The sequence below is a fragment of the Triticum dicoccoides genome, chromosome 3A (genome assembly GCF_002162155.2).
Source record: "Triticum dicoccoides isolate Atlit2015 ecotype Zavitan chromosome 3A, WEW_v2.0, whole genome shotgun sequence".
Classification (NCBI taxonomy): domain Eukaryota; kingdom Viridiplantae; phylum Streptophyta; class Magnoliopsida; order Poales; family Poaceae; genus Triticum; species Triticum dicoccoides.
Window position 1 is genome coordinate 681,660,851 of NC_041384.1, and position 27,170 is coordinate 681,688,020.

The 27,170-nt window shown below is 48.0% G+C and overlaps 3 protein-coding genes and 1 non-coding gene across 5 annotated transcripts; 3 read left to right on the plus strand and 1 right to left on the minus strand.

The window, feature by feature from the left end:
- Positions 1-3,383: 3,383 nt before the first annotated feature.
- LOC119270155 (disease resistance protein RPP13-like) lies at positions 3,384-7,668 on the plus strand. The gene is made up of 2 exons (XM_037552126.1): positions 3,384-4,565; positions 5,111-7,668. The coding sequence occupies exons 1-2, from the start codon at positions 4,051-4,053 to the stop codon at positions 7,413-7,415; spliced, it is 2,820 nt and encodes a 939-aa protein (XP_037408023.1). The 5' UTR covers positions 3,384-4,050; the 3' UTR covers positions 7,416-7,668.
- A 6,514-nt stretch (positions 7,669-14,182) lies between these two features.
- On the plus strand, positions 14,183-15,156 carry LOC119272831 (probable glutathione S-transferase GSTU6). Its single transcript, XM_037554207.1, has one exon. The coding sequence runs from the start codon at positions 14,267-14,269 to the stop codon at positions 14,966-14,968; it is 702 nt and encodes a 233-aa protein (XP_037410104.1). The 5' UTR covers positions 14,183-14,266; the 3' UTR covers positions 14,969-15,156.
- Positions 15,157-21,558: 6,402 nt separating this feature from the next.
- On the minus strand, positions 21,559-21,761 carry LOC119273775. Its single transcript, XR_005134971.1, has one exon. It is a non-coding gene; the product is annotated as a U2 spliceosomal RNA (small nuclear RNA).
- A 76-nt stretch (positions 21,762-21,837) lies between these two features.
- On the plus strand, positions 21,838-24,333 carry LOC119270157 (delta(3,5)-Delta(2,4)-dienoyl-CoA isomerase, peroxisomal-like). 2 transcript variants are annotated; one of them, XM_037552127.1, is made up of 4 exons: positions 21,838-21,972; positions 22,068-22,166; positions 22,298-23,064; positions 24,099-24,333. In XM_037552127.1, the coding sequence occupies exons 3-4, from the start codon at positions 22,383-22,385 to the stop codon at positions 24,287-24,289; spliced, it is 873 nt and encodes a 290-aa protein (XP_037408024.1). In that variant the 5' UTR covers positions 21,838-21,972; positions 22,068-22,166; positions 22,298-22,382; the 3' UTR covers positions 24,290-24,333. The 2 variants fall into 2 exon arrangements, with proteins under 2 accessions (XP_037408024.1, XP_037408025.1); XM_037552128.1 differs by lacking the exons at positions 21,838-21,972; positions 22,068-22,166 and having other exon boundaries at positions 22,254-23,064.
- The last annotated feature ends 2,837 nt before the right edge of the window (positions 24,334-27,170 follow it).

Below are 27,170 nucleotides of genomic sequence, written 5' to 3' on the forward strand. Positions count from 1 at the left end.
GCACCCTTCCTTGGAGGAAGGGCCAAGGCTGCGCCCCCCCCCCCCTCTCCCTTGGCCCTATATATAGTGGGGGGAAGGGAGGGCAGCAACACCTAAGCCCTGGCGCCTCCCTCTCCCTCCCATGACACATCTCCCTCCTCCCGCAGCGCTTGGCGAAGCCCTGTTGGAATCCCGCTACTTCCACCACCACGCCGTTGTGCTGCTGGATCTCCATCAACCTCTCCTTCCCCCTTGCTGGATCAAGAAGGAGGAGACGTCGCTGCTCCGTACGTGTGTTGAACGCGGAGGTGCCGCCCGTTCGGCACTAGGATCATCGGTGATTTGGATCACGACGAGTACGACTCCATCAACCCCGTTCTCTTGAACGCTTCCGCGCGCGATCTACAAGGGTATGTAGATCCACTCCTCCCTCGTTGCTAGATGACTCCACAGATAGATCTTGGTGACACGTAGGAAAATTTTGAATTTATGCTACATTCCCCAACATATGCTACTTTCGTTCTAAGCAAATAAGATGTAAAACATGATAAACATCACATGCAATCAAATAGTGACATGATATAGCCAATATCATTTTGCTCCTTTTTGATCTCCATCTTCGGGGCGTCATGATCATCGTCGTCACCGGCATGACACCATGATCTCCATCATCATGATCACCATCATCGTGTCTTCATGAAGTTGTCTCGTCAACTATTACTTCTACTACTATGGCTAACGGTTAGCGATAAAGTAAAGTAATTACATGACGTATAAGTTGACACGCAGGTCATAAATAAATTAAGACAACTCCTATGGCTCCTGCCGGTTGTCATACTCATCGACATGCAAGTCGTGATTCCTATTACAAGAACATGATCAATCTCATTCATCACATCCTTTTGGCCATATCACATCACACGACATATGCTGCAAAAACAAGTTAGACGTCCTCTAATTGTTGTTGCAAGTTTTTACGTGGATGCTATAGGTTTCTAGCAAGAACGTTTCTTACCTACGCCAAAACCACAACGTGATATGCCAATTTCAATTTACCCTTCATAAGGACCCTTTTCATCGAATCCGATCCGACTAAAGTGGGAGAGACAGACACCCGCTAGCCACCTTATGAAACTAGTGCATGTCAGTCGGTGGAACTAGTCTCACGTAAGCGTACGTGTAAGGTCGGTCTGGGCCGCTTCATCCCACGATGCCGCCGAATCAAGATAAGACTAGTAACGGCAAGTAAATTGACAAAATCGATGCCCACAACAACTTGTGTTCTACTCGTGCATAGAAACTACGCATAGACCTAGCTCATGATGCCACTGTTGGGGTTCGTAGCAGAAATTTAAAATTTTCTACGCATCACCAAGATCAATCTATGGAGTCATCTAGCAACGAGGGGAAGAGGAGTGCATCTACATACCCTTGTAGATTGCGAGCGGAAGTGTTCAAGAGAACGGGGATGATGGAGTCGTACTCGTTGTGATCCAAATCACCGATGATCCTAGCGCCGAATGGACGGCACCTCCGCGTTCAACACACGTAAGGAGCGAGGACGTCTCCCGCGCCTTGATCCAGCAAGGAGGAGGGAGAGGTTAAGGAAGAGGGCTCCAACAGCAGCACGACGGCGTGGTGATGGTGGAGCAGCAGTACTCCGGCAGGGCTTCGCCAAGCTCTTACGGGGAAGGAGAGGTGTTGGGGAGGGGAGGGGCTGCGCCTTGGATGTGGTGGTCAGCCCTCCCCTTGCCCCTCTATTTATAGGGGAAGGAGGAAGGGGGCCGGCCCCCTCTAGATGAGATCTAGAGGCGGGGCGGCGGCCAAGGGGAGGGGGCTTGCCCCCCAAGCAAGGGGAGCGCCCCCTTTAGGGTTCCCCCCAACCCTAGGCGCATGGGCCCATTGGGAGGGGGGCTGCGCCCAGCCCATGTAGGGCTGGTTCCCTTTCCTCTACGGCCCATTAGGCCCTCCGAGAGAGGTGGCCCCTCCCGGTGGACCCCCGGAACCCCTCCGGTGGCCCCGGTACAATACCGATATGCCCCGGAACCTTTCCGGTGACCGTATGACAACTTCCTACATATAAATCTTCACCTCCGGACCATTCCGGAACTCCTTGTGATGTCCGGGATCTCATCCTGGACTCCGAACAACATTCGGTAATCACATACAAGTCTTCCTAATAACCCTAGCGTCATCGAACCTTAAGTGTGTAGACCCTACGGGTTCGGGAACCATGCAGACATGACCGAGACAACTCTCCGGCCAATAACCAACAGCGGGATCTGGATACCCATGTTGACTCCCACATGTTCCACGATGATCTCATCGGATGAACCACGATGTCGAGGATTCAAGCAATCCCGTATACAATTCCCTTTGTCAATCGGTACATTACTTGCCCGAGATTCGATCGTCGGTCTCCCAATACCTCGTACAATCTCGTTACCGGCAAGTCACTTTACTTGTTCCGTAATGCATGATCCCGTGACCAACTACTTAGTCACACTGAGCTCATTATGATGATGCATTATCGAGTGGGCCCAGAGATACCTCTTCGTCATACGGAGTGACAAATCTCAGTCTCGATTCATGCCAACCCAACAGACACTTTCGGAGATACTTGTAGTGTACCTTTATAGCCACCCAGTTACGTTGTGACGTTTGGTACACCCAAAGCACTCCTACGGTATCCGGGAGTTGCACAATCTCATGGTCTAAGGAAATGATACTTGACACTTAGAAAAGCTCTAGCATACGAACTACACGATCTTGTGCTATGATTAGGATTGGGTCTTGTCCATCACATCATTCTCCTAATGATGTGATCCCATTATCAATGGCATCCAATGTCCATGGTCAGGAAACCGTAACCATCTATTGATTAACGAGCTAGTCAACTAGAGGCTCACTAGGGACATGTTGTGGTCTATGTATTCACACATGTATTACGATTTCCGGATAACACAATTATAGCATGAACAATAGACAATTATCATGAACAAGGAAATATAATAATAACCATTTTATTATTGCCTCTAGGGCATATTTCCAATAGTTTTTCATAAACTCATAATATAGCATTGAGGGATACAATCATAATGAGTACACACCCATGCTCTACATAACTATGACACACACAACCAACACAACACACTCACACACACATAAACACAAAACGATAACACTCACAAAAGACAAAGTCATACAAGACCAAAGCTATATCGGCGGAGGAAGAAGAAAAACAACAAAGCAATGAAAACAGAGATTGGCAATATAAAGCAGTGACCATCCGCACCAACAATCTTTTGATGGCTTAAAAAAATCTTTTGACAACGCATTAAACATTTTCATGTATATTATCAAGAATGTCTATCATATTAAAAATACATTTCCTATTTTTTAAATTCAATGATATACTATTATTTTTATATTTACTAAACAATACAAGTATCTGCTATGTGTATTGTTGTATATACTCCCTTCGTTTCTTTTTAGTCTACATACGAAATCTGGTCAAAGTCAAACTACACAAAGATTGATCAAATTCATACCAAGAAATATCATCATCTACAATATTAATGCTATATGGTATGAAAATTTCATTTCATGATGCATCTAATAATATTAATTTCATACTGTGATTGTTGATATTTTTTCTTATAAAACTAGTCAAGCTTTACTAAGTTTGACTTTAATCAAAATTTATGTGCAGACTAAAAAAATCGGAGGGACTACATTGTATTGGATGAGGGTATTTGCTAAAGGAGCCGCCAATGTGGAAAGCAGGTGTGCACGGTGGATGTTGTTCGTTTCTCCTTGGCCTCACACTGACTGCACCTTTCTTACCATCCCCAACCATCTCAGCTGCACTGCACATGCACGGATCGATCCATCCAGTATATACTACCCGCCACTGAACCGACGAGCTTCCCACAGCTCCCCGTCGCCGGCGCCACCATTGACCTTGACTCCACCAAACTCCATCCATCCAAGCCCAGAACGAGAGCCAGTCAGCCAGAGACCACACAGAGCGAGCGAGCGAGCGAGCGAGCAAGCACATCGGAGAGAGCAATGGCGGAGACGGCGATCACGACGGTGCTGGCGAAGGTGGCGGAGCTGGTGGCGTGGGAGGCGGCGGTGCTGCTGGAGGTGGGCGACGACGTGCGCCTGCTCCGCGACAAGCTCGAGTGGCTCCACACCTTCATCCGCGACGCCGACCGCAGGCGCCGCCTCCGTGACGACGAGTTCGTCGCCGTCTGGGTGCGCCAGACCCGCGACGTCGCCTTCGAGGCCGAGGACGCGCTCGACGACTTCCTCCACCGCGCCGGGCGCCGCCGTCGGCACCGCGGCCCGGCCCCGCCGCTCCCCGGCACGGGGGCGCGCTGCTCCGGGTGGCGCTGGAGCTGGCGCCGCTGGCGGCCGCGCTGCGCGGGGCTGCAGGTCGCGCTCCGCCACGACCTCTCGGCGCGCGTCCGCCAGATCAGGAAGCGGCTCGACGAGATCTCCGCCAACCGCGCCGCCTACCACATCGAGCACGCCGCCTCGCCCGCCTGGGCCGCCTCCTCCGCCACCACCCTCGCCGCCTGGTACGCGCGCACCCATGCTCCCAAATTTACTTCTGTATGTTCATCCTCTCCGGTTCTTTTCTTTCTTTCAGCTAAAACCACCACGCAAAATCAGAGACATAATCAGTAACAAAAATGAAGAGTTGAAAGATACGAACCTACTGCTTGATTATTTGTTTGTTCTGAGATTTCTTCCTTGATTATTCCGCTGTCTTTTATCTTCGTCTTGTTCTGCGAGCAAAGATTCTGCTGAACTATCACGCAGCTTACAGAATTTTACTCTCTGAAAATGAAAATGACACCGAACGCATGTAAAATTAAAATGCAACAGATACTTCCAATGACTGCCTGCTTGAGTTAAACAATGTAGATTCTCCTGAATTGTCAAGCTACTTCATTTTATATGCCAGGACGTCTCACGCTGAAAATGACATCAAATTATTGGTTGCCACTGTTCTGTCGTCGAGGAGCTAACCATGGAGTAGCTAGCAGTTAACGAGATTTAATCACTGCATTATGAGAATAATGACGCAAGCAGCTGACTGGTTTAGTGAATTTGGGTGCAGGGACGATCTGGAAGAGTACACCGTCGGCTTCGGCAAGTACAGCGACATGCTCAGGGAGCAGCTGCTCGACGTCGACGCCGTCCCCGGCCGCGCCCTCGTCTCCATCGTCGGCGAGAGCAGCATCGGCAAGACCACGCTCGCGCGCAAGGTCTACCAGAGCCCCGAGGTCCGCAACCACTTCGCCATACGCACCTGGACCGTGCTCCCTCCCAACAGCCGCCCCGCCGACGTGCTCCGCGACATCCACCGGCAGGCCACCTCCCAGCTCCGCCGGTCCCCGTCCAACGGCCAGAGCGCGGAGGACGGCGGCTGCGACGCCAAGGGCGGCAAGGACATCAGCAACTCGCTGTTCCGGAACATGACCGGCAGGCGGTACCTTGTCGTCGTGGACGGCAGCATCGCCGTCGCCGACTGGAACAGCCTCCGTGCGTCGCTCCCCGACGAGGGCAACGGCAGCAGGGTGGTGCTGGTCACCGACGCGGCGGGGCTGGAGGTGGTGGGCTACGCCGGCGGGCCGACGTACGACCCCATCGAGCTCACGCGGCTCAGCCCGGAGAACACGTACGAACTGTTCCGGCGCCGGGTGTTCGGCCTCCGCGGCGACTGCCCCGGCCGCTACAAGTCAAGGTACTACCAGGACGTGTTCCGGATCACCCGCGGCCTGCCGCTCTCCGTCGTCGTCCTCGCCGGCGTGCTCCGGTCCAAGGAGCTGCCTGCGGAGTGGGACCAGGTGATGGCGCAGCTGCTGGCGGCCAAGGACCAGCCGCAGCATTGCAAGAGCGGGAGCGGCGGTGCCCGGCGCATCATGTCGCTGGCGTTCGACGACCTGCCGCACCACCTCAAGTCGTGCTTCCTCTACTTCGCGGCGATGCCGGAGAGCGCCCCCGTGGACGCGGCGAGGCTGGTGCGGCTGTGGGTGGCCGAGGGGTTCGTGCGGCCGCGGCGCGGGAGCACCATGGAGGAGGTCGGGCAGGGGTACCTCAAGGAGCTCATCTCCCGGTGCATGGTGCAGCTGGTGGACAAGGACGAGTTCGGCACCGTGACGGCGGTGGTGGTGCACGACCGCCTCCACGCTTTCGCGCAGGAAGAGGCTCAGGAGGCGTGCTTCGTCGAGAGCCACGACAGCACCGACGTGCTCGCCCCGGCCACCGTGCGCCGCCTCGCCGTCCAGAACACCACGGACAGGCACGTCCACCTCGGCAACGCGCTGCCCAAGCTCCGCACCATCGTCTGCGACTTCGCCAGCGGCGGTGCCGCGAAGCCCAGCGTCTGCATCCACTCCACCGACCTGGGCTTCCTCCACGCGTCCAAGTTCCTCCGCGTCATCGACATCCATGGCCTCGAGCTCAAGAAGCTTCCAGACGAGCTCGGCTCGATGATCCACATAAGGTACCTGGGCCTCCAGTGCGGGCAGCTGGAGAGGCTGCCGAGCACGATAAGCAAGCTGGTGAACCTGCAGTCGCTGATCCTCAAGGGCCGGAGCGGCGGCGTGCTGGGCGTGACCGCCGCGTTCTGGACGATCCCGACGCTGCGGCACGTGGTGGCGCCGTTCGCGCTGCCCAGGTGCCTGGGCGACCTGTACAGCCTCCAGACGCTCCACGGCGTGCAGCCGCGCGGCTGGGACACGCGCGCCGTCGCCGGCAACCCGCTGGGGAGGGCCACCAACCTCCGGTCGCTGGAGCTGAGCGGGCTGACGGCCGCGAACGCCGGCGCGCTGGTGACGGCGCTGGAGAGCCTGGACCTGCTGGTGCACCTGGTGCTGCAGGGCGAGTCGCTGCCGCCGGCCGTGTTCACCGTCGCGAGCCTGCGGCGGCTGCAGAGCCTGAGGCTGGTGGGGGCCATGGAGGAGGAGGATGATGCTGATGGCGCCGACGAGGTGGCGGTCCGGTACATCCGGCCGAACCTGACGCGGCTGTCGATGTGGGGCACGATGGTGGGGCAGGGGTTCGTGGACATGCTGGGCGAGCTGCCGAGCCTGGCGGAGCTGACGCTGATGTGGGGCGCGTACGAGGGCGAGCGGCTGGAGTTCGGGGACGGCGCGTTCCGCAGCCTGCAGAAGCTGAGGCTGGGGCTGCCGGACCTGGAGGAGTGGGCGGTGAGCGCCGGGTCGATGGCGGCGCTGGCCCGGCTGACGCTGCTGCGGTGCGCCAAGATGGAGATGCTCCCGGAGGCGCTGGGCGGGATGAAGGAGCTGGAGGAGGTGGTGCTGTACAGCATGCCCAAGATGGTGGGGAGGATCAAGGAGGACGGCGGCCAGGACCACCACAAGATCAAGCACGTCCCCGTCATCCAGACCATCTGGTAGACTCGATCGGCGTTCGTCTGTGTCATGTCGTCGGATCAAGGAAGGAGAAGGAGGGCATTCTTGACGTTCCGGTGTTGTTGCCATGAGCCTTCTTCTGTATCGTCGAATCAAGCACGTTGTGTGTTCTGTCTGCTGTTCTTGACAGGAACGCGAAAGCCTCTGCAATTTTAAAACTTTGTATCTATGGGAATGACTATGTCTCCGACACTGGTTACGTGCAGGAATTGCAATTTTCATATGGACTGGTTTCTCACCGTCGTATACAAATAGAAAAACATTTTGTATTTTAAGCTGTGGTAAGGTTTTTTCATGGGCACCCCAAACTCCCGGTCAGCCTACCCGGTCACTGACTCACGCGAAAATGCGGCTGGCAAATTCGGTCCAAATGTCCAGATTGACCGGCACTCCCCATATCTGGGGCGGATATGGGGACGCCCGGGCCCGCCCGCCACGTAGGACTGCAGGACTGACCGCTAGGGCACGCGCCAATTCGTCCATATCCGTCCCCGCCATCTCCTTCCTTGCCCGACCAGCCCTTCTTCTTTTCTCTTTTGGCCTCGTCCCCACAACCGTCACCGCAGTTTAGCCGCCATCATTGCTCCGCTGTCATCCACAACACAGGGCTTCGCCGACGGAGGCCCGAATCCACACCGCTGCCAACCATGACGTGATCGATCAAGGTCGTCGCCACCGGACGCCGCCCCAATACGTCCAACTCATCCGTATATACACCTCGCACTCTACATGTTTGATGAAATGTCCGAGCCAGATTTTTATTCTCTTGGTCATTATTCTAGTAAACCGATGGATTCGTCGTGCAATGGTGTTGGAGTACCCTAACCAAAGTGACGCAAAAGTGACGGTCTTCTATGATTTTCAACATAATGGAAACTTGACGTAAAAGTCACGGTCTTCTCTGATTTTTGACGAAAGCGATGATTTTGGAGTACCCTAGTCACAAATATAATGATTTTGAGTTATTTACTCGTTCTGAAACCACCAGGTCGATCCTTGTGTTAAAAGAAAATATGGCAAATAAACTAGCGTGGTTACGATTAGGAGGAGGCGCATATGGATTAATCGTGTCCCTACCTTTCTCCGTGACTGTATAGGATGCAACATCTTCGTAATCACTGACTTGCAGAAAAACGACTATACTACCGGCGGGGAGGCCGCTAGCTACAGAGACTGGTGTTTGGTGGCGATTCCCGGCGATTGTCCGGCGACTGGTGTTCTGCCGTTCCTCCCTGCTTCCCCTTCTTGGTCTGATCTTTCTCTTCCCCTTCTGAATCTGATCTTCCTCTTCCCTTTTTTCTCTTGGACATCTCTAGATCCCCTTTCTCTATTGCCCTGTTCTTGTTGCTTCCTCGACCCCCCGCCCATCTCAGACTGATTTGATTCTCCCCTTCTCCTTTCTTACTCGATTTCTCGCTCTCGCATCTGCGTCCGGTAGCTGTCCCGTCTCTGTTTCTCCCGCTTCAGCCACCAAAGCCTTGCGTCGCCGCCGCATCCCGCTGACCTTGGCCCGCTAGTCAGCGTAGAGTGATCTGGTTGTTTCCGGTGCGCTTCTCCCAGCTCTTGCTGCTGTGCCTTCACACCTCGCTCTGCCGGTTCCTTTGCAAATCGACCTTAGCAAATCAGAGCATCTGATGGATTTGGTCGGAGGGGCGCTCTCCGCTTCTTGGGGAGCGGCGCACAGCCCTATCGTGCCTCGGGCGCCATGAGGGCCATCGCTTGGAATTGCCGAGGTATGGGCCGAGGCCTCGGCAATGAAAGAATGCTCTACCTAGCTAACTTAATGCGATCCACGAAGGCGCATGTAACCTTTGTTTCGGAAATCAAATCATCCAAAGTTCGTTCTGTTGATCTTGTTAATAGGTTTGATGTTACCGATGGTTTTGTTGTTCCTTCTAGAGGTGCTTCGGGAGGTCTTTGGCTTATGTGGACTGATGATCTTAAAGTGTCTGTTCATAGTTCTGCTTTCCATTATATTTTAGCTAAAGTAGTTCATCTAGCTTCGGGGGTCAACTTTTGTTTAATTTGTATATACGGCGACCCATATCATAGGCAGACTACTCGCATTTGGGATCAAGTTTCTTCTTTTGTGTATGATAATCTGGGCATGCCGATGTTGTGTATGGGAATGACATCATGTATGATATTGATGGTTGTAATGGCAATGTGAATTACTATCGTATGCATACTTTTCGTTCTCTTGTGAAAAATTGTGGTTTGTTTGATATAGGTTATAGTGGGCCTGCTTATACTTGGCGTGGTAGACAGAACACTTCCAATCCTATTTATAAACGCCTTGACCGTTGTTTGGTTAATTCCGAATGGTGCATGCATTATCCTAATACCAAAGTTCTTAATCTGCCTATCATTTTGAGTGATCATGCTCCCATTTTACTGTCTACTGAAGGTAATTTTGTCAAACCTAAGCAGACCTTCAAATTTGAAAATTGGTGGCTGTTAGAAAAGGATTTTTCTGCTTTTGCTAAATCATCTTGGACTAATTGCTCGGCTCAATCTTTTGCAGCCAAAACTTCCTCTTTAGCAGGGCCACTTAAAAAGTGGTGTAAAAGGAAGAAGCCCCTCCAACAGGACCTTCATGACCTTGAATTGAGTATTAACCAAATACAACAACTTCCCTTGCAGCAGCAAGATCATGCTTTAGAAAGTACTCTCACTATCAGGTATGAGCAAACTCTCTATAAGCTTAATTAGTTTTACAAACAAAGAAGCAAGAGAGGTTGAGCTAAAGATGGAGACGGCAATACTAAATTTTTTCATCAAGCTGTGGTCAAACATAGAAAGAGGAATACTATTTGTTCTGTTAAGGATGAAAAGGACATGATGCAATTTAAGCCCACTGCTATCACTAACACTTTTGTTAGCTATTTCCGATATATATTTTCTTCTCCCAATAATAATTCTGAGAGACCTTACCCTCATTCTCATTGGCCTAATGATTCCCTAGATCCTACTTATGCTCTTCCAGATAAACAGGAGGTATTGCAGATTCTCAAGGAGATGAAATTAAATGCTTCTCCAGGGCCGGATGGGTTCAATGTGGAGTTTTATTTGGCAGCTTGGGACTGGATAGGTGATGAAGTTACGCAACTTGTCATTAATTTTTATAATACTGGTATTTTGCCTCCTCATATTAATGACACAAATATTGCACTTATTCCAAAAAAACTTGAGCCTCATGTTCCCATGGATTACTGGCCTATTAGTCTTTGTAATGTTGTGTATAAGATCATTGCGAAGTCTCTTGCTAATAGGATTAAATTGCATTTGCCTGATTATATTGATCCTGCTCAGCAAGCTTTTATTGAGGGTAGACGCATTAGTGATAATATCATCATTGTCCAAGAAATCACGCACTCTTTCTTTCTTAAATCTTGGAATCATAATGCCTTTATGCTTAAAATTGATTTGGCCAAAGCTTTCGATCGTTTGGAATGGAATTTTATAGTGGCTGCTCTTACACGTAAAGGGTTGCATGGTCATTTCATTAACTTGGTGCATGCTTGTATTTCTTCTCACATGTTCTCGGTCTTGATTAATGGTCAGCCCTCGCGTAAATTTAGAAGCTTCAGAGGTATCCGTCGGGGCTGTCCCATGTCACCTTATTTGTTTGTCATCGCTATCAATGAATTGTCTCTTGCTCTTAATGAGGCTCTGGCTGCTCACCATTTGCAGGGAATTTCTCTTGGACCAAACTACCCTCCTATTCACTCTTTGTTGTTTGCAGATGATCTGTTGGTTTGTGGACAGGCAAGTCTTCAAGAGGCTCATTCTATGGCTCAAATCATTAACCATTTTTGTGCCATCTTAGGACAAACTCCAAACTGGGCTAAATCAGCAATTCTTTTCAGCTCTCATGTTCCTCAAACTATAATTCATGCTATTAAGCAGATTTTCCCGGTTTCTAAATTGGATAGCAGTTTTGTTCATCTTGGTCATCCTCTTGTGCTTCCAGCTAAGAATAGAGCTTCGGCTTACAACTTTTTCATTGAAAAATTTCTGAATAAGCTACCTACTTATAAAACTAACATGCTTTCCCATGCTGCCAGATTAGAATTGATTCGTTCGATTTTCTTGGCTATACATGTTTATTATATGGATAACATCTTGTTTACCAAGAAGTTCATAGCTAAACTTACTGCAATCATTAGGAATTTCTGGTGGACAGGTGTTCGAGAAAGTGATTCCAAAAAGAGCCTTTGCCTTCGAGCTTGGAAGGATATTTGTAACTCTAAGGAAGAGGGAGGATTAGGAATAAGGAACTTGAAGGCTATCAATGAAGGTCTCCTTCTCACAGCTGCTTGGAGATTAGCTAAGTCTCCTTCTTCTCACTTGCATCTTGTTCTTAAGGCTAAATACTTTCATAATGCCTCCATATGGACAACCTCTGCTAATTCTGCTAAGTCGGCCTTTTGGGCTTCTATTCTTAAAATTCTACCGAAACTCAAAGCCCATTCTTTTTATCAATTATCTCAAGGCAGTATCTCAATTTGGAGCACTCCTTGGTGCTCTCTTTGGAGATCCATGATTGTCTTATTCATCAACGACATGGTTTTCAATATCCATCTTTAGTTAAAGATCTTTGGCTTCCGAACCAAAAAACTTGGAATCATGACTTGGTTTGCTCTCTTTTTCAAGAACCTTTGGCCTCTCTTATTGTGCAAACAGATATTATTGATGATGATAGTCCGGATACGCTTTGTTGGGATCTCACTCATAATGGTATTTGTTCTTCAAAATCTACCTATAAACTTTGTTTGCAGGAAATTCAGGCCATTCCCCGAAATGCACCTTCTTCTGTTCCTTTGGATCTCTCAAATCTTCTTAAACTCATTTGGAAACAAAAGGATATGCTCCCAAAAGTTAAAACTTTTGCGTGGAGACTGCTTAGGAGGGCTCTTCCTACAGGGTTGAGGGCTGGTAGATTTTCCATTCATATTTCAAAAACTTGTTGCCGATGTGGTCAACAAGAGGATGAGGTCCATCTGTTTTTCATGTGCTCTTTTTCTCGTGCAGCTTGGTTTTCCTCTCCTTGGTTTGTTCGTTCGGATGCTTTAGTCCAGGGGCATTCCACCTTGCATTCTGTTATTGATGTTCTTCGCATGAGGCATCTATATGGTTCTCTTTCTAACATTTGTACACTTCTTTGGTGTCTCTGGAAAGCAAGGAATGATTTTCTATTTCATAGGGCGAAATCTCTTCCTCATCAAGTTCACATTGCTGCTCTTGCATTAACCTCTAATGTGTATGACAATGCCCCTCTCTTGAATCAGACTCCAACTCCAACTCAGTTGTCTTCTAATCAAATTCCTTTGCCTGGCAGAATCCTTAGGTCTGATTTGTTGGCTGATGGGGCTAAAATCTATTCGGATGCAGCTTTTAGGACTAAGAAAATTCCAGGTTTGTTGCAAGGACAGGTTGGCACAGGTGTGGGAATCTTTATTTCCTTACCCTCTAACGGAGGAGAGATCAATGTGCAAGTGCAAGCTTCAGCTCCTCCAACTTCTACTCCTCTGCAAGCGGAGGCTCTTGCACTAAATTTTGCTGCTTATCTTGCATCTCAACTCAACATTGCTCAACCTACTTTTCTGACGGACTGCTTGGTTTTAGCAGGGGCTGCTGCTCTAGGTAATGTCTCCACTTCTGAAACTCCATGGAGTATCAGGAAATCTTTGGCTAGTTTTTTTAAGACTACTTATCAGCTTCAGCCAAAGGTGTTTCACATTTCTAGGGAGATCAATGGTATTGCTCATAATCTTGCTCAACAAGTTTTCCGTGCTATTGGCGACACTCGACTTTCTTGTTTTGTTGCAAGACACAATTATGGTCTTTGCCCAATACTGCCTCTTCTTGAAAAATTTTAGATTCAGGGCTTTAGAATTCATACAGTTCACTGTTATTAATTTTCTCCCTGTAGGTTTTGGTGTGGCAAGTTTTTATCTCAGTTATAGATGGTAGCCTGGGCTTGTTCTTTGTTTCTTCTCGAGCTCTGCCTTCTCTCTGTACTTTGTGTTGTGCTTGGTTTTTATTCGTTTGCAGATCTCTGGAGTTTGATGCTATATCGCGAAGCTGGAGTACATCAGTTTCTTATTTTGCAGGGTTTTCATCTTGGTTGCAGATGTATTTTGCTATTTCTACAGGACCTTGACATGCTTGCTTCAAGAAAGATGGCAGTGAAGCAAAAGACAACAGCAATTCAGAGTTTCAGATTCAGAGTGTTCTTGTGCTAGAGTGTTCCTGTGCTAGTTCTGACCATGTTGATCATGGTGTAGTGGTCATTCCCTCTTTGCCTCATATAGGGTCTTTCTTCAGCTCTCTTTTCTAGATACTACTGCTACTCCTCTCTACATCTTCAGCAGATCTATGTAATTCTCTTTGTACTTTCTCTACGAGCTGAATGAATTTGGCACTTCGGTGCCTTTGCTTGTTAAAAAAAAAAACATCTTCGTAATCACTCTGAACATATTAAGCGCTTTATTGGCAAAGAAAACAAAAGCAAATTCGTCAAACACTGAAGCGTCACGTGTGACGCCAAGCGAGTCAACCTTCTTCCGGCGAGTGAGAGCCGACACTTGCAACGAGTCGGCTCTTCCGTGCAAGCATGCCGCACACGCCAATGGCGACGCACATAATCACGGACCCGTGGCTCTAGCAGCTTCTCTACCACCAACTGGTCAGCCTAATTTCTGCCTCTATAAATTAACAAGAAGGACGACGAAGATACTCGTATTATCATACCCACTTGCAAATTCAGTTCAGAGCACCGTGGTCCTCTGGTAAATAGTTTAATCGCGAGAGGAAGAGATCGGTCGAAAACGATGGCCGGCGAAGGAGACGGCGTGAAGCTGCTGGGCACGGTGGTGAGCCCGTTCGCGGTCCGCGTGCGCATGGCGCTGCACCTCAAGGGCGTGAGCTACGAGGACCTGGAGCAGGACGTGTTCGACAAGGGCGACCTCCTCCTCGCCTCCAACCCAGTGCGCAAGAAGGTCCCCGTGCTCCTCCACGCCGGCAGGCCCGTCTGCGAGTCGCTAGCCATCGTCGAGTACGTCGACGAGGTCTGGGCCGGCGCGGCCCCGCTCCTCCCCGCCGACCCCCACGGCCGCGCCGTCGCGCGCTTCTGGGCCGCCTACGTCGACGACAGGTTGGTCACCGCGATGTTAGGCATCCTGCGCGCGACCACCGATGAGGAGCGGGCGGAGAGGCTCGACGCCGCGCTCGCGGCGGTCAGGCCCTTGGAGGACGCCTTTGCCGAGTGCTCTGGCGGCAAGGCCTTCTTCGCGGGCGACTCCGTCGGGTACCTCGACCTCGCGCTCGGGTGCCACCTCTTCTGGTTCGAGGCGCTGCGCGAGATGTTCGGCGTGATGATCATCGACGCCGGCAGGACTCCGCGCCTGGCCGCCTGGGCTGGAAGGTTCGCGGAGACGGAGACGGCCGAGAAGGCGTCGCCCATCAAGAGCCTAGTGGACTACGCCGGGAAGTTGCGGGCTATCTGGGCTGCTATTGCCGCGGCTGCCAACTAATTTAAGTGGCTGGAAGTTGAAGAGCTTCTTGATTCGGCCGCCTCGAACTAGTGTAAACATAGGTAGATTTCATTTTTCTACAAACAGAGTTCACAATAAAATGGCCATTTGTTTTGATAAAGTTGTGGCTGAGCGACCCACTTATCTTGTTCATGGGTGTAGTACAACATTATATGATATCAGAACAAATGGAGAAAAATTCAAAAATACATTCTTTTTGCGGGAAAAGAATAAAATAATTAAGAGCCTTTAGAGTGAAAGTAACATAAACCCACAAGTTCAAGCGATTTGGAATACACGCAACTTCTGAGCTAGCAGTGGAAACATAATCCAAATTTGTTTGGTTAACCGTTGATGAGAAATCCGACAAACTAGGCCCATGTACCATTGACAAGATAGTGACTCACTAAATTTTGACTTAAGCCGACCATTGAGCTCAGCTAGCATGCTCCGTCTGTCCGAATTACTTGTCGCATAAATAGATGTGTTTAGATGTATTTTAGTTCTAAATACATTCATTATTATTCATTTCTGCGGCAAGTAATTCAGGACGAAGGGAGTATTATTTTCCATCCGTACTTGCCTCTTTCCGTCTCTAAATTCCTCTTGATATGATCGAGCCAACAGAGAGGTGGCAGCTATAGTTGGTGACTTTGTCGGCGATGTGTGATATGAGTGGTGGTGTCGGGGAAGAGCACACACTCTCCCATCCCCCTTTCCCCCAATAAAAAAATTAAGCCATTTCCTTCTTATTGTGTGCGGTTGGTGCTCACTTCACGTTGTTGCTCCGCTGAGCCAAACTCCTCGCCAAGGCGAGCCACATTGCCTGACGTCTTCTTTGTGATATGATGACCCTCTTTGTCAAGGGAATCGTCCCTCTGTAACGTGCATCGTCACCCCGGTGTCCTTCCTCCTCCTCGAGTGGAGTGCCACCGCTACTGGTCCCCCCCCCTCCTCCCCCAATCGGTTCGAAAGGGCTATACCATCGATTCAATACATTGTTTAGTGTGCCATAAGTTTCAAAATAAACCTTTTGGTTTGACTCTTATTACGTAATATTTCTATGATAACGCAGTGCAAAACAGGGACAAAGAAAACACACAACGTACTCCATGCATGAACCTTTTCTCTTCGAACAGTTTTCGCGCCGGAGAAGGTCTACTCAAATGTAATTACTACCTTCGTCTCAAGAAAAATCCTATAATAACGTCTTACATTTTGAAAAGTTAAGACAATATGTTCGTAGCAAATAATTGTTATTCTCATAGTAATATTCCAACATTAATCTGTCCTCATTGCACTGCGTGAAAGCTTCATGGATTGCGAGGCAATTTTCATTCATCAATTTTGTGGATAAAAATAAAATGAGAAAATAGGCGGAAAACAGATGTGACTTCAGTTGTTATATACACCACTCAGTTTTAGGAATTGGGTGTGTCTAGGACTCATCTAGATGTGAGATAACTATGTCACATCTAAGTTGATTCTTTTAGCACTTGTTTGTTGCCTTTTCTTTGTTTGTTGTTGTTTTGTCTGTCAATCCCAGCGTGATTTTTTTTTTTTGAGAATCAGCCAGCATGAGTAAACCAGGGCCACCCAGAGCGTGCTCGCATGGGCCAGGCCTAGTGCTTCTCCTTGGTCGCTACCTCCTTTTCATTTGTTTTCTTTGTATTTCACGCAATAGTACACTTTTTGCTCAAAAGAGAAGGCAGTACTGCACTCTGTATTTTTTTTCTTTTTTTTCTTTTTATAATTTCTTTCTTTTTCTCTTTCAGGTTTAGTGTTTCTTCTGACTTCCTTCCAGCATTTTTCTTTTTATATTTTTTGTATTATATTTTTTCTAATATATGTTGAATATTTTTTCAAATATAGACTAAACATTTTATCATATACAGTGAACATTATTTCTTCGAATACACACTGAACAATAATTTAATATATGATTTAACTTTTTTAATATACATTGACTTTTTTTCCTTTGTACGGTGAACTTTGTTTAATATATCTAGGGTAAACCTTTTACCATCACACACTAAAATTTTCAAAATGCACATTGAAAATTTATAAAATAAATAAATAAATGTAAGGGGAAAATAACAAACCCGTTAGAAAACCCAAAAAATGTTCACATATTCAAGAAATGTTTGTGGTTTCAAAAATGTTCACGTATTCAACCTATGAGCTAGTTGCGATAAAAGGTAGACTTGCAACTAGGACTAAAAACAAAACACATGCTTTAGTTGTGGGTAGAGGGTGGTCTTGCAACTTGGACAAGTTGTGAGTCGAGGGGGACTTGCACCTAGGACAACTATGAAACTACGAGCCAGTTGCGAGTCAAGGTTCGACTTGCAACTGGGACGAAACAAGCTATGCGCCTAGTTGCGAGTCAAGAGTGAACATGCAATTGGGATGAAAAACAAAACACCTGCTCCAGTTGCAGGTCGAGGGTGGGCTTGCAAGTCTGACAACTACGAGCCCAGTTGCGAGTCATTGATCGACTTGCAACTAGGGTGAGACAAACTACACACCTAGTTGCGTGTCAATGATGGACCTACAATTGGGATGAAAAACAAAAACACATTCTCCGTTTGCGAGTCGAGGGTGGGCTTGCAACTCGGACAACTATGAAACTACGAGCCCAGTTATGAGTCATTGATCGACTTGCAACTAGGATGAGACAAACTACTGTTGGGGAACGTAGCAGAATTTTAAAATTTTCTACGCATCACCAAGATCAATCTATGGAGTCATCTAGCAACGAGGGGGAGAGGAGTGCATCTACATACCCTTGTAGATCGCGCACGAAAGCGTTCAAGAGAACGGGGTTGATGGAGTCGTACTCGACGTGATCCAAATCACCGATGACCTAGTGCCGAACGGACGGCACCTCCGCGTTCAACACACGTACGGTTGGAAAGATGTCTCGTCCAACTTGATCCAGCAAGGGGGAAGGAGAGGTTGATGAAGATCCAGCAGCACGACGGCGTGGTGATGGATGTATGCAGGATCCCGGCAGGACTTCGCCAAGCGCAAGCGGGGAGGAGAGGTGTTACGGAGGGAGAGGGAGGCGCCAAGAGCAAGGGTGTGCAGCTGCCCTCCCCCCCTCTTTATATAGGGGCCTTGGGGGCGGCCCTAGGGAGATGGATCTCCAAGGGGGCGGCGGCCAAGGGATGGCTTCCCCCCCCAAGCCAAGGGGGGGGCGCCCCCACCCCTAGGGTTTCCCAACCCTAGGCGCAGGGGAGGCCCAAGGGGGGCGCACCAGCCCACTAGGGGCTGGTTCCCCTCCCAATTCAGCCCATGGGGTCCTCCAGGATAGGTGGCCTCACCCGGTGGACCCCCGGGACCCTTCCGGTGGTCCCGGTACAATACCGGCGACCCACGAAACCTTCCCGATGGCCAAAACTGGACTTCCTGTATATAAATCTTCACCTCCGGACCATTCCGGAACTCCTCGTGACGTCCGGGATCTCATCCGGGACTCCGAACAACTTTCGGGTTACTGCATACTAATATCTCTACAACCCTAGCGTCACCGAACCTTAAGTGTGTAGACCCTACGGGTTTGGGAGACATGCAGACATGACCGAGACGCCTCTCCGGTCAAGAACCAACAGCGGGATTTGGATACCCATGTTGGCTTCCACATGCTCCACGATGATCTCATTGGATGAACCACGATGTCGAGGATTCAATCAATCCGTATACAATTCCCTTTGTCAATCGGTACGTTACTTGCCCGAGACTCGATCGTCGGTATCCCAATACCTCGTTCAATCTCGTTACTGGCAAGTCACTTTACTCGTACCGTAATGCATGATCCCGTGATCAACCACTTGGTCACATTGAGCTCATTATGATGATGCATTACCGAGTGGGCCCAGAGATACCTCTCCGTTATACGGAGTGACAAATCCCAGTCTCGATTCGTGCCAACCCAACAGATACTTTCGGAGATACCTGTAGTGTACCTTTATAGTCACCCAGTTACGTTGTGACGTTTGGCACACCCAAAGCACTCCTACGGTATCCGGGAGTTGCACAATCTCATGGTCTAAGGAAATGATACTTGACATTCGGAAAAGCTACAGCAAACGAACTACACGATCTTTGAGCTATGCTTAGGATTGGGTCTTGTCCATCACATCATTCTCCTAATGATGTGATCCCGTTATCAATGACATCCAATGTCCATAGTCAGGAAACCATGACTATCTTTTGATCAACGAGCTAGTCAACTAGAGGCTCACTAGGGACGTGTTGTGGTCTATGTATTCACACATGTATTACGATTTCCGGATAACACAATTATAGCATGAACAATAGACAATTATCATGAACAAAGAAATATAATAATAACCATTTTATTATTGCCTCTAGGGCATATTTCCAACAACTACATGCCCAGTTGCATGTCAATGATGGACCTGCAACTGGGATGAAAAAAAAAACACATTCTTCGGTTGCGAGTCGAGGGTGGGCTTGCAACTCGGACAATTATGAGTCCAGTTGCGAGTCAAAGGTGGACTTGTACCTGGGACAACTACAAAACTACGAGCCCAGTAGCAAGTCAAGTGTCGACTTGCAACTAGGATGAGACAACATACACGCCCAGTTGTGTGTCAATGATGGACCTGCAACTAGGATGAAAAATAAAAAACACATGCTCTGGTTGTAAGTCGAGGGTGTGCTTGCAACTCGGACAACTATGAGTCCAGTTGCGAGTCAAGGGTGGACTTGCAACCGGGAAAATTATGAAACTACAGTCCAGTTGCGAGTTAAGGGTCGACTTGCGACTAGGATGAAATAAACTACATGCTCACTTGCGTGCTAATGATGGACCTACAACTAGAATGAAAAACAAAAACACATTCTTCGGTTGCGAGTCGAGGGTGGGTTTGCAACTCGGACAACTATGAGCCTAGTTGCGAGTCAAGAATGGACTTGCACCTGGGACAACTATGAAACTACGAACCCAGTTGCAAATGATTGATCAACTTGCAACTAGGATGAGACAAATTACATGCCAAGTTGCATGTCAACAATGGACCTGCAACTTGGACGAAAAACAAAAAACACATACTCCGGATGCGAGTCGGGGTGGGCTTGCAACTCGGACAACAATGAGCACAGTTGCAAGTCAAGGATGGACTTGCACCTAAGACAACTACGAAACTACGAGCCTAGTTGCAAGTCAAGGGTCAACTTGCAACTAGGACGAGACAACATACACGCCCAGTTGCGCATCGATGATGGACCTGCAACTGGGATAAAAAATAAAAACACATGCTCTGGTTGCGAGTCGAGGGTGCACTTGCAATTCGAAGACCTATGAGCCCAGTTGCGAGTCATGGGTGGACTTGGAATCGGGACAACTACAAAACTACGAGACTAGTTGCAAGTTAAGGGTCAACTTGTAATTAGGATGAAACAAACTACATGTCGAGTTGCGTGCCAATGATTGACCTGAAACTGGGATAAAAAACAAAAATACATACTCCAGCTGCGAGTTGAGGGCATACTTGCACCTGGGACAACTACGAAACTATGAGCCCAGTTGCGAGTCAATGATTGACTTGTAACTAGGATGAAACAAACTACAGACCAGTTGCATGTCAATGATGGACCTATAACTGGGATGAAAAATAAAATACAGGCAAAATAATAGGAGTCAAAGGTCGGTCAGTGAGAATATGGGGGATAAGCTTCATAGTTAAGCCCCCCAAACGACGACATACATAGGGGCATGTGAAAATAAATGCGACAACACAAAACAAACAGGACAAGAGGACGTGCCACAAAAAAGAACAAGCTGACACGGACATGCATGATCGAGTTTGTGCGAACATGATCGAAATGGGATCCAAGACCGCGCCGTGGAAACGCCCAACAAAAGACGCACATGCGAGCAAGTCGACAAGTAGACACCAAACACACTATGCGACACAAAACACGCGTGATAAAGTAAACCGTAATCAAGATTTGCACGACATTTAAGGCGAACATGTGACAAAGTGAAAACAATTTCATGAATTTTAAATGAATAAATGAAGAATAAAAAATGAAAAGGGTGAAAATTGAAAATATATATAAAAACAAAAATGATGAATTTAAAATACTACATAATTTAAAACAATAATGAAACAGGAAAATAAAACAAAAACAAACAAAAAAATGAGCACTAGAAGTCAAATGGGAGTTTGAAAAAAATAACAACTAGAACTGAGTGATGGCACATACATGTGAAAAGATATGGAAAAACGCAGACGACGTCGCATTAGGAACAACCTTCAGGAAAACAGACTTGTGTCAAAAAGAAAAGGAGTACAGACTTGTGAAACCCAACAACGGGCCGACCGTGTACTAGCAACGACCTGGACATAGGCTGCACGCGAGACAACGCGCCGCTAGCAAGCTCAGCAGCTACTCCACACTGCCTGTTTCTCGACTCAGGCTGTGGTGAGCAAACCTGGAAGACGCGCACGAGCAGATCAACACGGCGCTGAGGGAGAGCAAGCCGCGCCCGCATGTCAGCAGCTTCAATCAACACTGAATTAAAGCTGCATTACATAAATTTTAATTAATTTGGTTGGGGTGCACCTGCCCAGGCAATAATGCAACGCACTGGGCAACCAAGGGTCCCAATGGCTTGTCCCAATGGCAAGCCATTATGATGGACCCTTTTTCATAAAAAATAAATTTAATATCATTGTGGACACATGGTCCACGTATCAGATATTAAACTGATAAGAACAAATACTACACTTGATCTTAGTCAAAAGGCCGAGAAAGATATGCTTCAACCCGCCGGCCACCCCTGCTCTTTATAGCCTCGCAGCGCCCCGCCTCCCTCGCCAAGCAATGTGGGACTAAACGAGTCGCAGCGACCGGGGTGAACTGCCTCCGTGGCTCGCCAATCCCCTCGCATGGGCCGTAAAGATCCTGAAGCGGGCCTTTCTTTCCTTGAGACGCACAGGTGGGCCTTCGTCCCGTCTCGCTCGGCACCGGTGGGTCATGGTTTTCTAAAGAAAAAAAAAGACACCAGTGGGTCATGGGTCCCGGTGGCAGTCAGTAAAGTATGCTTCATTTTTACTTTTACCAGCTGATGAAAACTCATGGAAAATCGCTGTGAAAAGAACAAGACTGAGGCTGGATTGTACTGCGGCCGGGCCGAGGCAGCATCGTTAGGAGCTTTCGACAGGTTAATTTTTTCTGATGATTTCCGAGCTGCTTATCTTATCTAGCAATCTCGTTGCGTCCGCACAAGAAAAACAAGAGAGGATTAGCTTCGGTATTTACCACTATGATGATGGCTTCCTTCCTTCATATTAGCTGCAGCGGAGTCAGCAGAGCAGCCCAGGCGGCTAGAGTTTAATCCCCACACGGCACACGCCACGCACACGGCGGAGGAGCTCAGATGGCCAGCGGCGGCGCGTCGGACGCGGAGGCGGAGCTGCGGCGGGGCTTCAAGGCCCTGGCCGTGACGCGGCCGGACCCGGCGGCCGCGGTCTACGAGGTGCGCCTCAGCCGCCCCGCGCAGCGCAACGCGCTCAGCCCGGACTCCTTCGCGGAGATCCCGCGCGCCATGGCGCTGCTCGACCGCGTCCCCGCCGCGCGCGCCGTCGTGCTCTCCGCCGCGGGCCCCCACTTCTGCGCGGGCATCGAGCTCGGCGGGCCCGGGAACCCGCTCACCGCGCCCTTCAGCCGGGGCGCCGACCCCGCGGCCGCGGCCGAGGGGCTCCGCCGCGCCATCCTCGGCATGCAGGCCGCGCTCACCGCCGTCGAGCTGTGCCGGAAGCCCGTCATCGCGGCCGTGCACGGCGCCTGCGTCGGCGGCGGCGTCGACCTCGTCGCCGCCTGCGACATACGCTACTGCTCAAAGGACGCCACGTTCGTGCTCAAGGAGGTGGACATGGCCATCGTTGCCGACCTCGGCGCGCTCCAGCGCCTGCCGCGGATCGTCGGCTACGGGAACGCCGCAGACCTAGCCCTCACGGGCCGCAGGATCACCGCCGCGGAGGCCAAGGAGATGGGGCTGGTCAGCAGGGTGTTCGATTCCAAGCAGGAGCTGGATGCTGGTGTTGCGAAGATCGCCAAAGGTATAATTTCTCTCTGCTGTTCTTTCTTTGCCTCTGTACTCTGCCAAAATGTTTAACATGAATTGTGCAATTCCAAGTTCAAACTAATAAAGGATGTCACCTGGAATTTCACAACCTACAAAACAGTCCTTGTTTGGAGTTGAGAACTTGAGATGTCATGACATCATTATGTAGGTCATGTCGGCAACAAAATGAACAAGGGTGTCTCTCTTGGGTATCTGTGTATATGTTGTTGATAAACTTATTTATACTCTGATTGCAGTTGATCTAACTGGAATCGGTAGATCCATTTGGCTGGATAATATTTGATTTTATGTTAGTCAGAACCTGTTGATTCTGGAAAAATTGAGGTTAAACTTCATGTTAGTAACATTAACAGCACGCATGAATTGTGTCTTTAAATACAATTGGTTGGTGGCCTTCTGTTATTTTAGCATAGTATCTCTAGTTCAGCTTAAACTTTTCACAGGCTTTCTAGAATTCCAACTCACCCAGCTTTCCTAAAGATCCATCTATATTCTCATTTCCTGGTTTTTGTGCATTTGCTATAGTGTGCTTGGTGTCCTATAAGTGCAGGGTTAAATGTTTCTCTTACTACATTAAGCAGCAAAATCCACCACTCTCTTGATTGGCTGCAGAGGCGCTGTGCTCCATTTCCCAACATCATGAGAAGTGTACTGGAAAGTTTGGGTCATATAGTTAGTGTTGTTAGTTTGAAGTCAGATGCACTTGAATCAATCAAATGAAGCATTGTATAATGGTTTAAAAGGGTTCACAATTCACTAGTGTCGCCCCTCTATCGAGCCAGAAGCAAGTTGGATTTGTTCATCCAAGTTGTAAGTAGATGCACATATGTAGGTCTGACTGTTCCATGTTCATAGGGTGTTACCATAATTCAGATTCATGCACAAGACGTCCCTGTGCAAACCAGTTTCTTGTTAACTATGCCTACCACTTTTTCTCCATCAACTATGTAACTCAACAAGCTGCGACCTATGATGGACCAAGAGACATTTTTTTTTTCATTGTTTCAGAAATATCAGAGAAGTCGGCAAACGCAGTGATGGGAACGAAGGCAGTTCTACTGAGAAGCAGAGATATCACAGTAGAGCAGGGCCTGGAGCATGTAGCGACTTGGAACTCTGGAATGCTGAGATCTAATGACCTGATGGAGGCCATCAAAGCTTTCATGGAGAAGCGGAAGCCTGTTTTCTCTAAGCTCTGATGATCTTCATCATGGGCGAAAATTTATATGTGAACCCTAGCCACCTGAGAATGAAAGTGAGATGGTAGAATGTAGACAAGAAATAGTACAATCTATGAATTTGGAAAACAAAAGGGGAGCCTTGGCGCAGTGGTAAAGCTGCTGCCTTGTGACCATGAGGTCATGGGTTCAAGTCCTGGAAAAAGCCTCTTATAGAAATGTAGGGAAAGGCTGCGTACTATAGACCCAAAGTGGTCGGACCCTGCGCAAGCGGGAGCTACATGCACCAGGTTGCCCTTTTTTTTTATGAATTTGGAAAACAAGTGCTCTTGTTATCTGTATCTTGTATGCATATCATATCATATATAAAAGGGAATAAAACAAGGATTTTATGGTATTTCCTTAGCACTACTGATGTCCGTATTGATTAGTGATATGTTGTGATGCCTATAGATTAACCATTCCCACTTGTAGTGTGATGCGCTTTTGCAGAGAGTTGAGTACCTTCACAATAGCCAATAGGAGTGATGTACCTGATTTGAGGGACTGGAAAGTTCACGAACTTATTGTATCTGGTTTTTTTTTAGGATAACCACGCATATATTCATAGAACAACAATGTTACAACCAATCCACGTGAAAACAACAAGAAAGCACGAGAGAAGAACCGTACCAAAACTCTGCAGAAAACACCTCCAGCAAGAAATAGCCACTAAGTATCTGGGTTGGGTGAACAAGACCAATGAGAAACTGACGGCGGTATAAGTTGAATTTCAGTCCTGAAGAGGTGAGTTTGGTACTCTGATGTTATCGCGGTACCAACCCCCTTTAGTTACCATGTCAATTTGTTTTTATCTATAGCTCTTATGTGTTTTAAGTTTGCCAAATTTAGCTTACAGCATTTTCAAGTCCGGTTATTATTTAAACCAGAAATTAGTACATCGCTTACTTAATCGATCTGCAATGAATTTTTGCATGTGGTTTAACAAGGTCACATACTGAAAAACAAATTAACCCACGTCTAAACGCCTGTCTGAAAATAGCTCCAAAATAATTTGGGTGACTCCCACATGCACCCTCTGTAAAAATATTAGTAGAGGAAATACCACGTTATGACTCGAAAATTCAAATCTGAGCCCGAGCTCATCTGCACCTGCGCTCACGAAAAAAATTAAAATAAATACTAGAAAAATTCAAAAAAATCCAAAAAAAATTAGGGTGGTAGACAATTTGATGCGTGAGGTACGCTTTAATTTTCAAAACATTTGGACTTCTGTGCAGCTCTCAGTAATCTTTTTTGCTGAGAGCTGCACATAAATCCAAATGTTTTGAAAATTGAAACGTACCTCACGTATCAAATTGTCTACCACCCTCATTTTTTTATGGAATTTTTTGAATTTTTCTAAAAATTTTATGAATTTTTTTTGACCGGGTGCATCTGCACCCGGGCACCGAAACGCCGCTCTCGTTATGACCGGCAAAGTTTGCACAAAGATACTGATCAGAATCTCATACTGAGGACACTATTTGCCAAGAATTTATGTTTCACCTCATTCTCGGCAGATAAGTGCGTCAGTATGGAAGTCTCACCAATAGACTACAGAGCAGATACTGCTCTTGATGCGAATCAACCTGTGGTTGAGTTGGTTAGGTGGACAGTGGTATCCCCAACCCATCAGCTTTCAAATCCTGGTGCTCGCATTATTTCTGGATTTATTTTAGGATTTCCGGCGATGCGCTTTCAGTGGGAGGAGACGTTCCCGTCGACGACGAGGCGCCTACGGTGACTTCGTAAATCTCAAGATGATATGCCGGCTCAGTCTCTCGGAGGTGCTCATAGGGGTAGGGTGTGCATGTGTGTGTTCTAGGGATGAGTGTATGCGTGTGTATATGAGCGCTTGTGTCTGTACTGATGCTAAAAAAAAATACTGCTCTTGATTCTTATCTTAATAACCAATCTTAATAATAACCAAAAAGGTTAAGGCATGCTTCAAACAGCTGGCCACCCGCCTCGCAGCGCCCCGCCTCCCCCTCGCCAAGCGGTGTGGGACTAAACAAGTCGCAGCAACGGGGGTTGAACCGGCTCCATTTTTTTTTTTTGAGACAACGACTCCATGTGTAGGCAACGACTGATCCCCTCGCATGGGCCGCACACATCCTGCAGCGGGGCCTTCTTTGCTCGAGACACAATTGGGCCTTCGTCCCGTCTCGCTCCACACCAGTGGTTGGTTATTACCTCCAAAAGAAAGTGGTTGGTTATGGGTCCCGGTGGCAGTCAGTAAAGTAGGAGTATGTTTCATTTTACTTTTAGCTGCCTTATTTATTTTACCAGCTGAAAACTCACGGGAAAATCGTTGTAAGGGAAACAAGATTGATGCTGCATTATACACGAACAGGTCGAGGCAGCATCGTTAGACCTCACTCTGTGCATTCTAAAACCAAACCGAAATACCATGTCGCAAATAAACTTAACCGAAATACCATATCAAAATAAACCGAACCAAACCAAATTTACGGTTTTTATAGCTAGCAGTTTTGGTATGGTATGAACTTTCCATGTCGTTCTAATTTTGGTTTTTATGGTGGATAACTAAAAACGAGCGGTTAACCGAATAAATCGTAGTAAAAAAATATTTATATTTCTTGAGATGGACAACCATACAAGTAGTCATTTTTTGGTACAAGAGCCAGATTCCTTATTAAGCACATCTTTTTTTAGGATATGGATAGGTTCCAGTCGACTCGGAGTGACATAACATGTAAGAAAAAAAAACTAAAAAAATCACACGGATCTTAACGTAAGATCTCATGAACATAACATTGACAAAGACTTGGTTAAGTCTTGGTCAAATGAGGTTTAGTAATCCCATTTTTTGTAACGTTGTCATATTGCTCTTCAAAAG

Excerpts from the sequence above, each read along its gene's own strand:
- LOC119270157 (XM_037552127.1), top strand. The coding sequence starts at position 22,383 with ATGGCCAGCGGCGGCGCGTCGGACGCGGAGGCGGAGCTGCGGCGGGGC. Across the intron at positions 23,065-24,098 it reads TGTTGCGAAGATCGCCAAAG|AAATATCAGAGAAGTCGGCA; the intron begins GTATAATTTCTC and ends TCATTGTTTCAG.
- LOC119270155 (XM_037552126.1), top strand. The coding sequence starts at position 4,051 with ATGGCGGAGACGGCGATCACGACGGTGCTGGCGAAGGTGGCGGAGCTG. Across the intron at positions 4,566-5,110 it reads GCCACCACCCTCGCCGCCTG|GGACGATCTGGAAGAGTACA; the intron begins GTACGCGCGCAC and ends ATTTGGGTGCAG.
- LOC119272831 (XM_037554207.1), top strand. The coding sequence starts at position 14,267 with ATGGCCGGCGAAGGAGACGGCGTGAAGCTGCTGGGCACGGTGGTGAGC.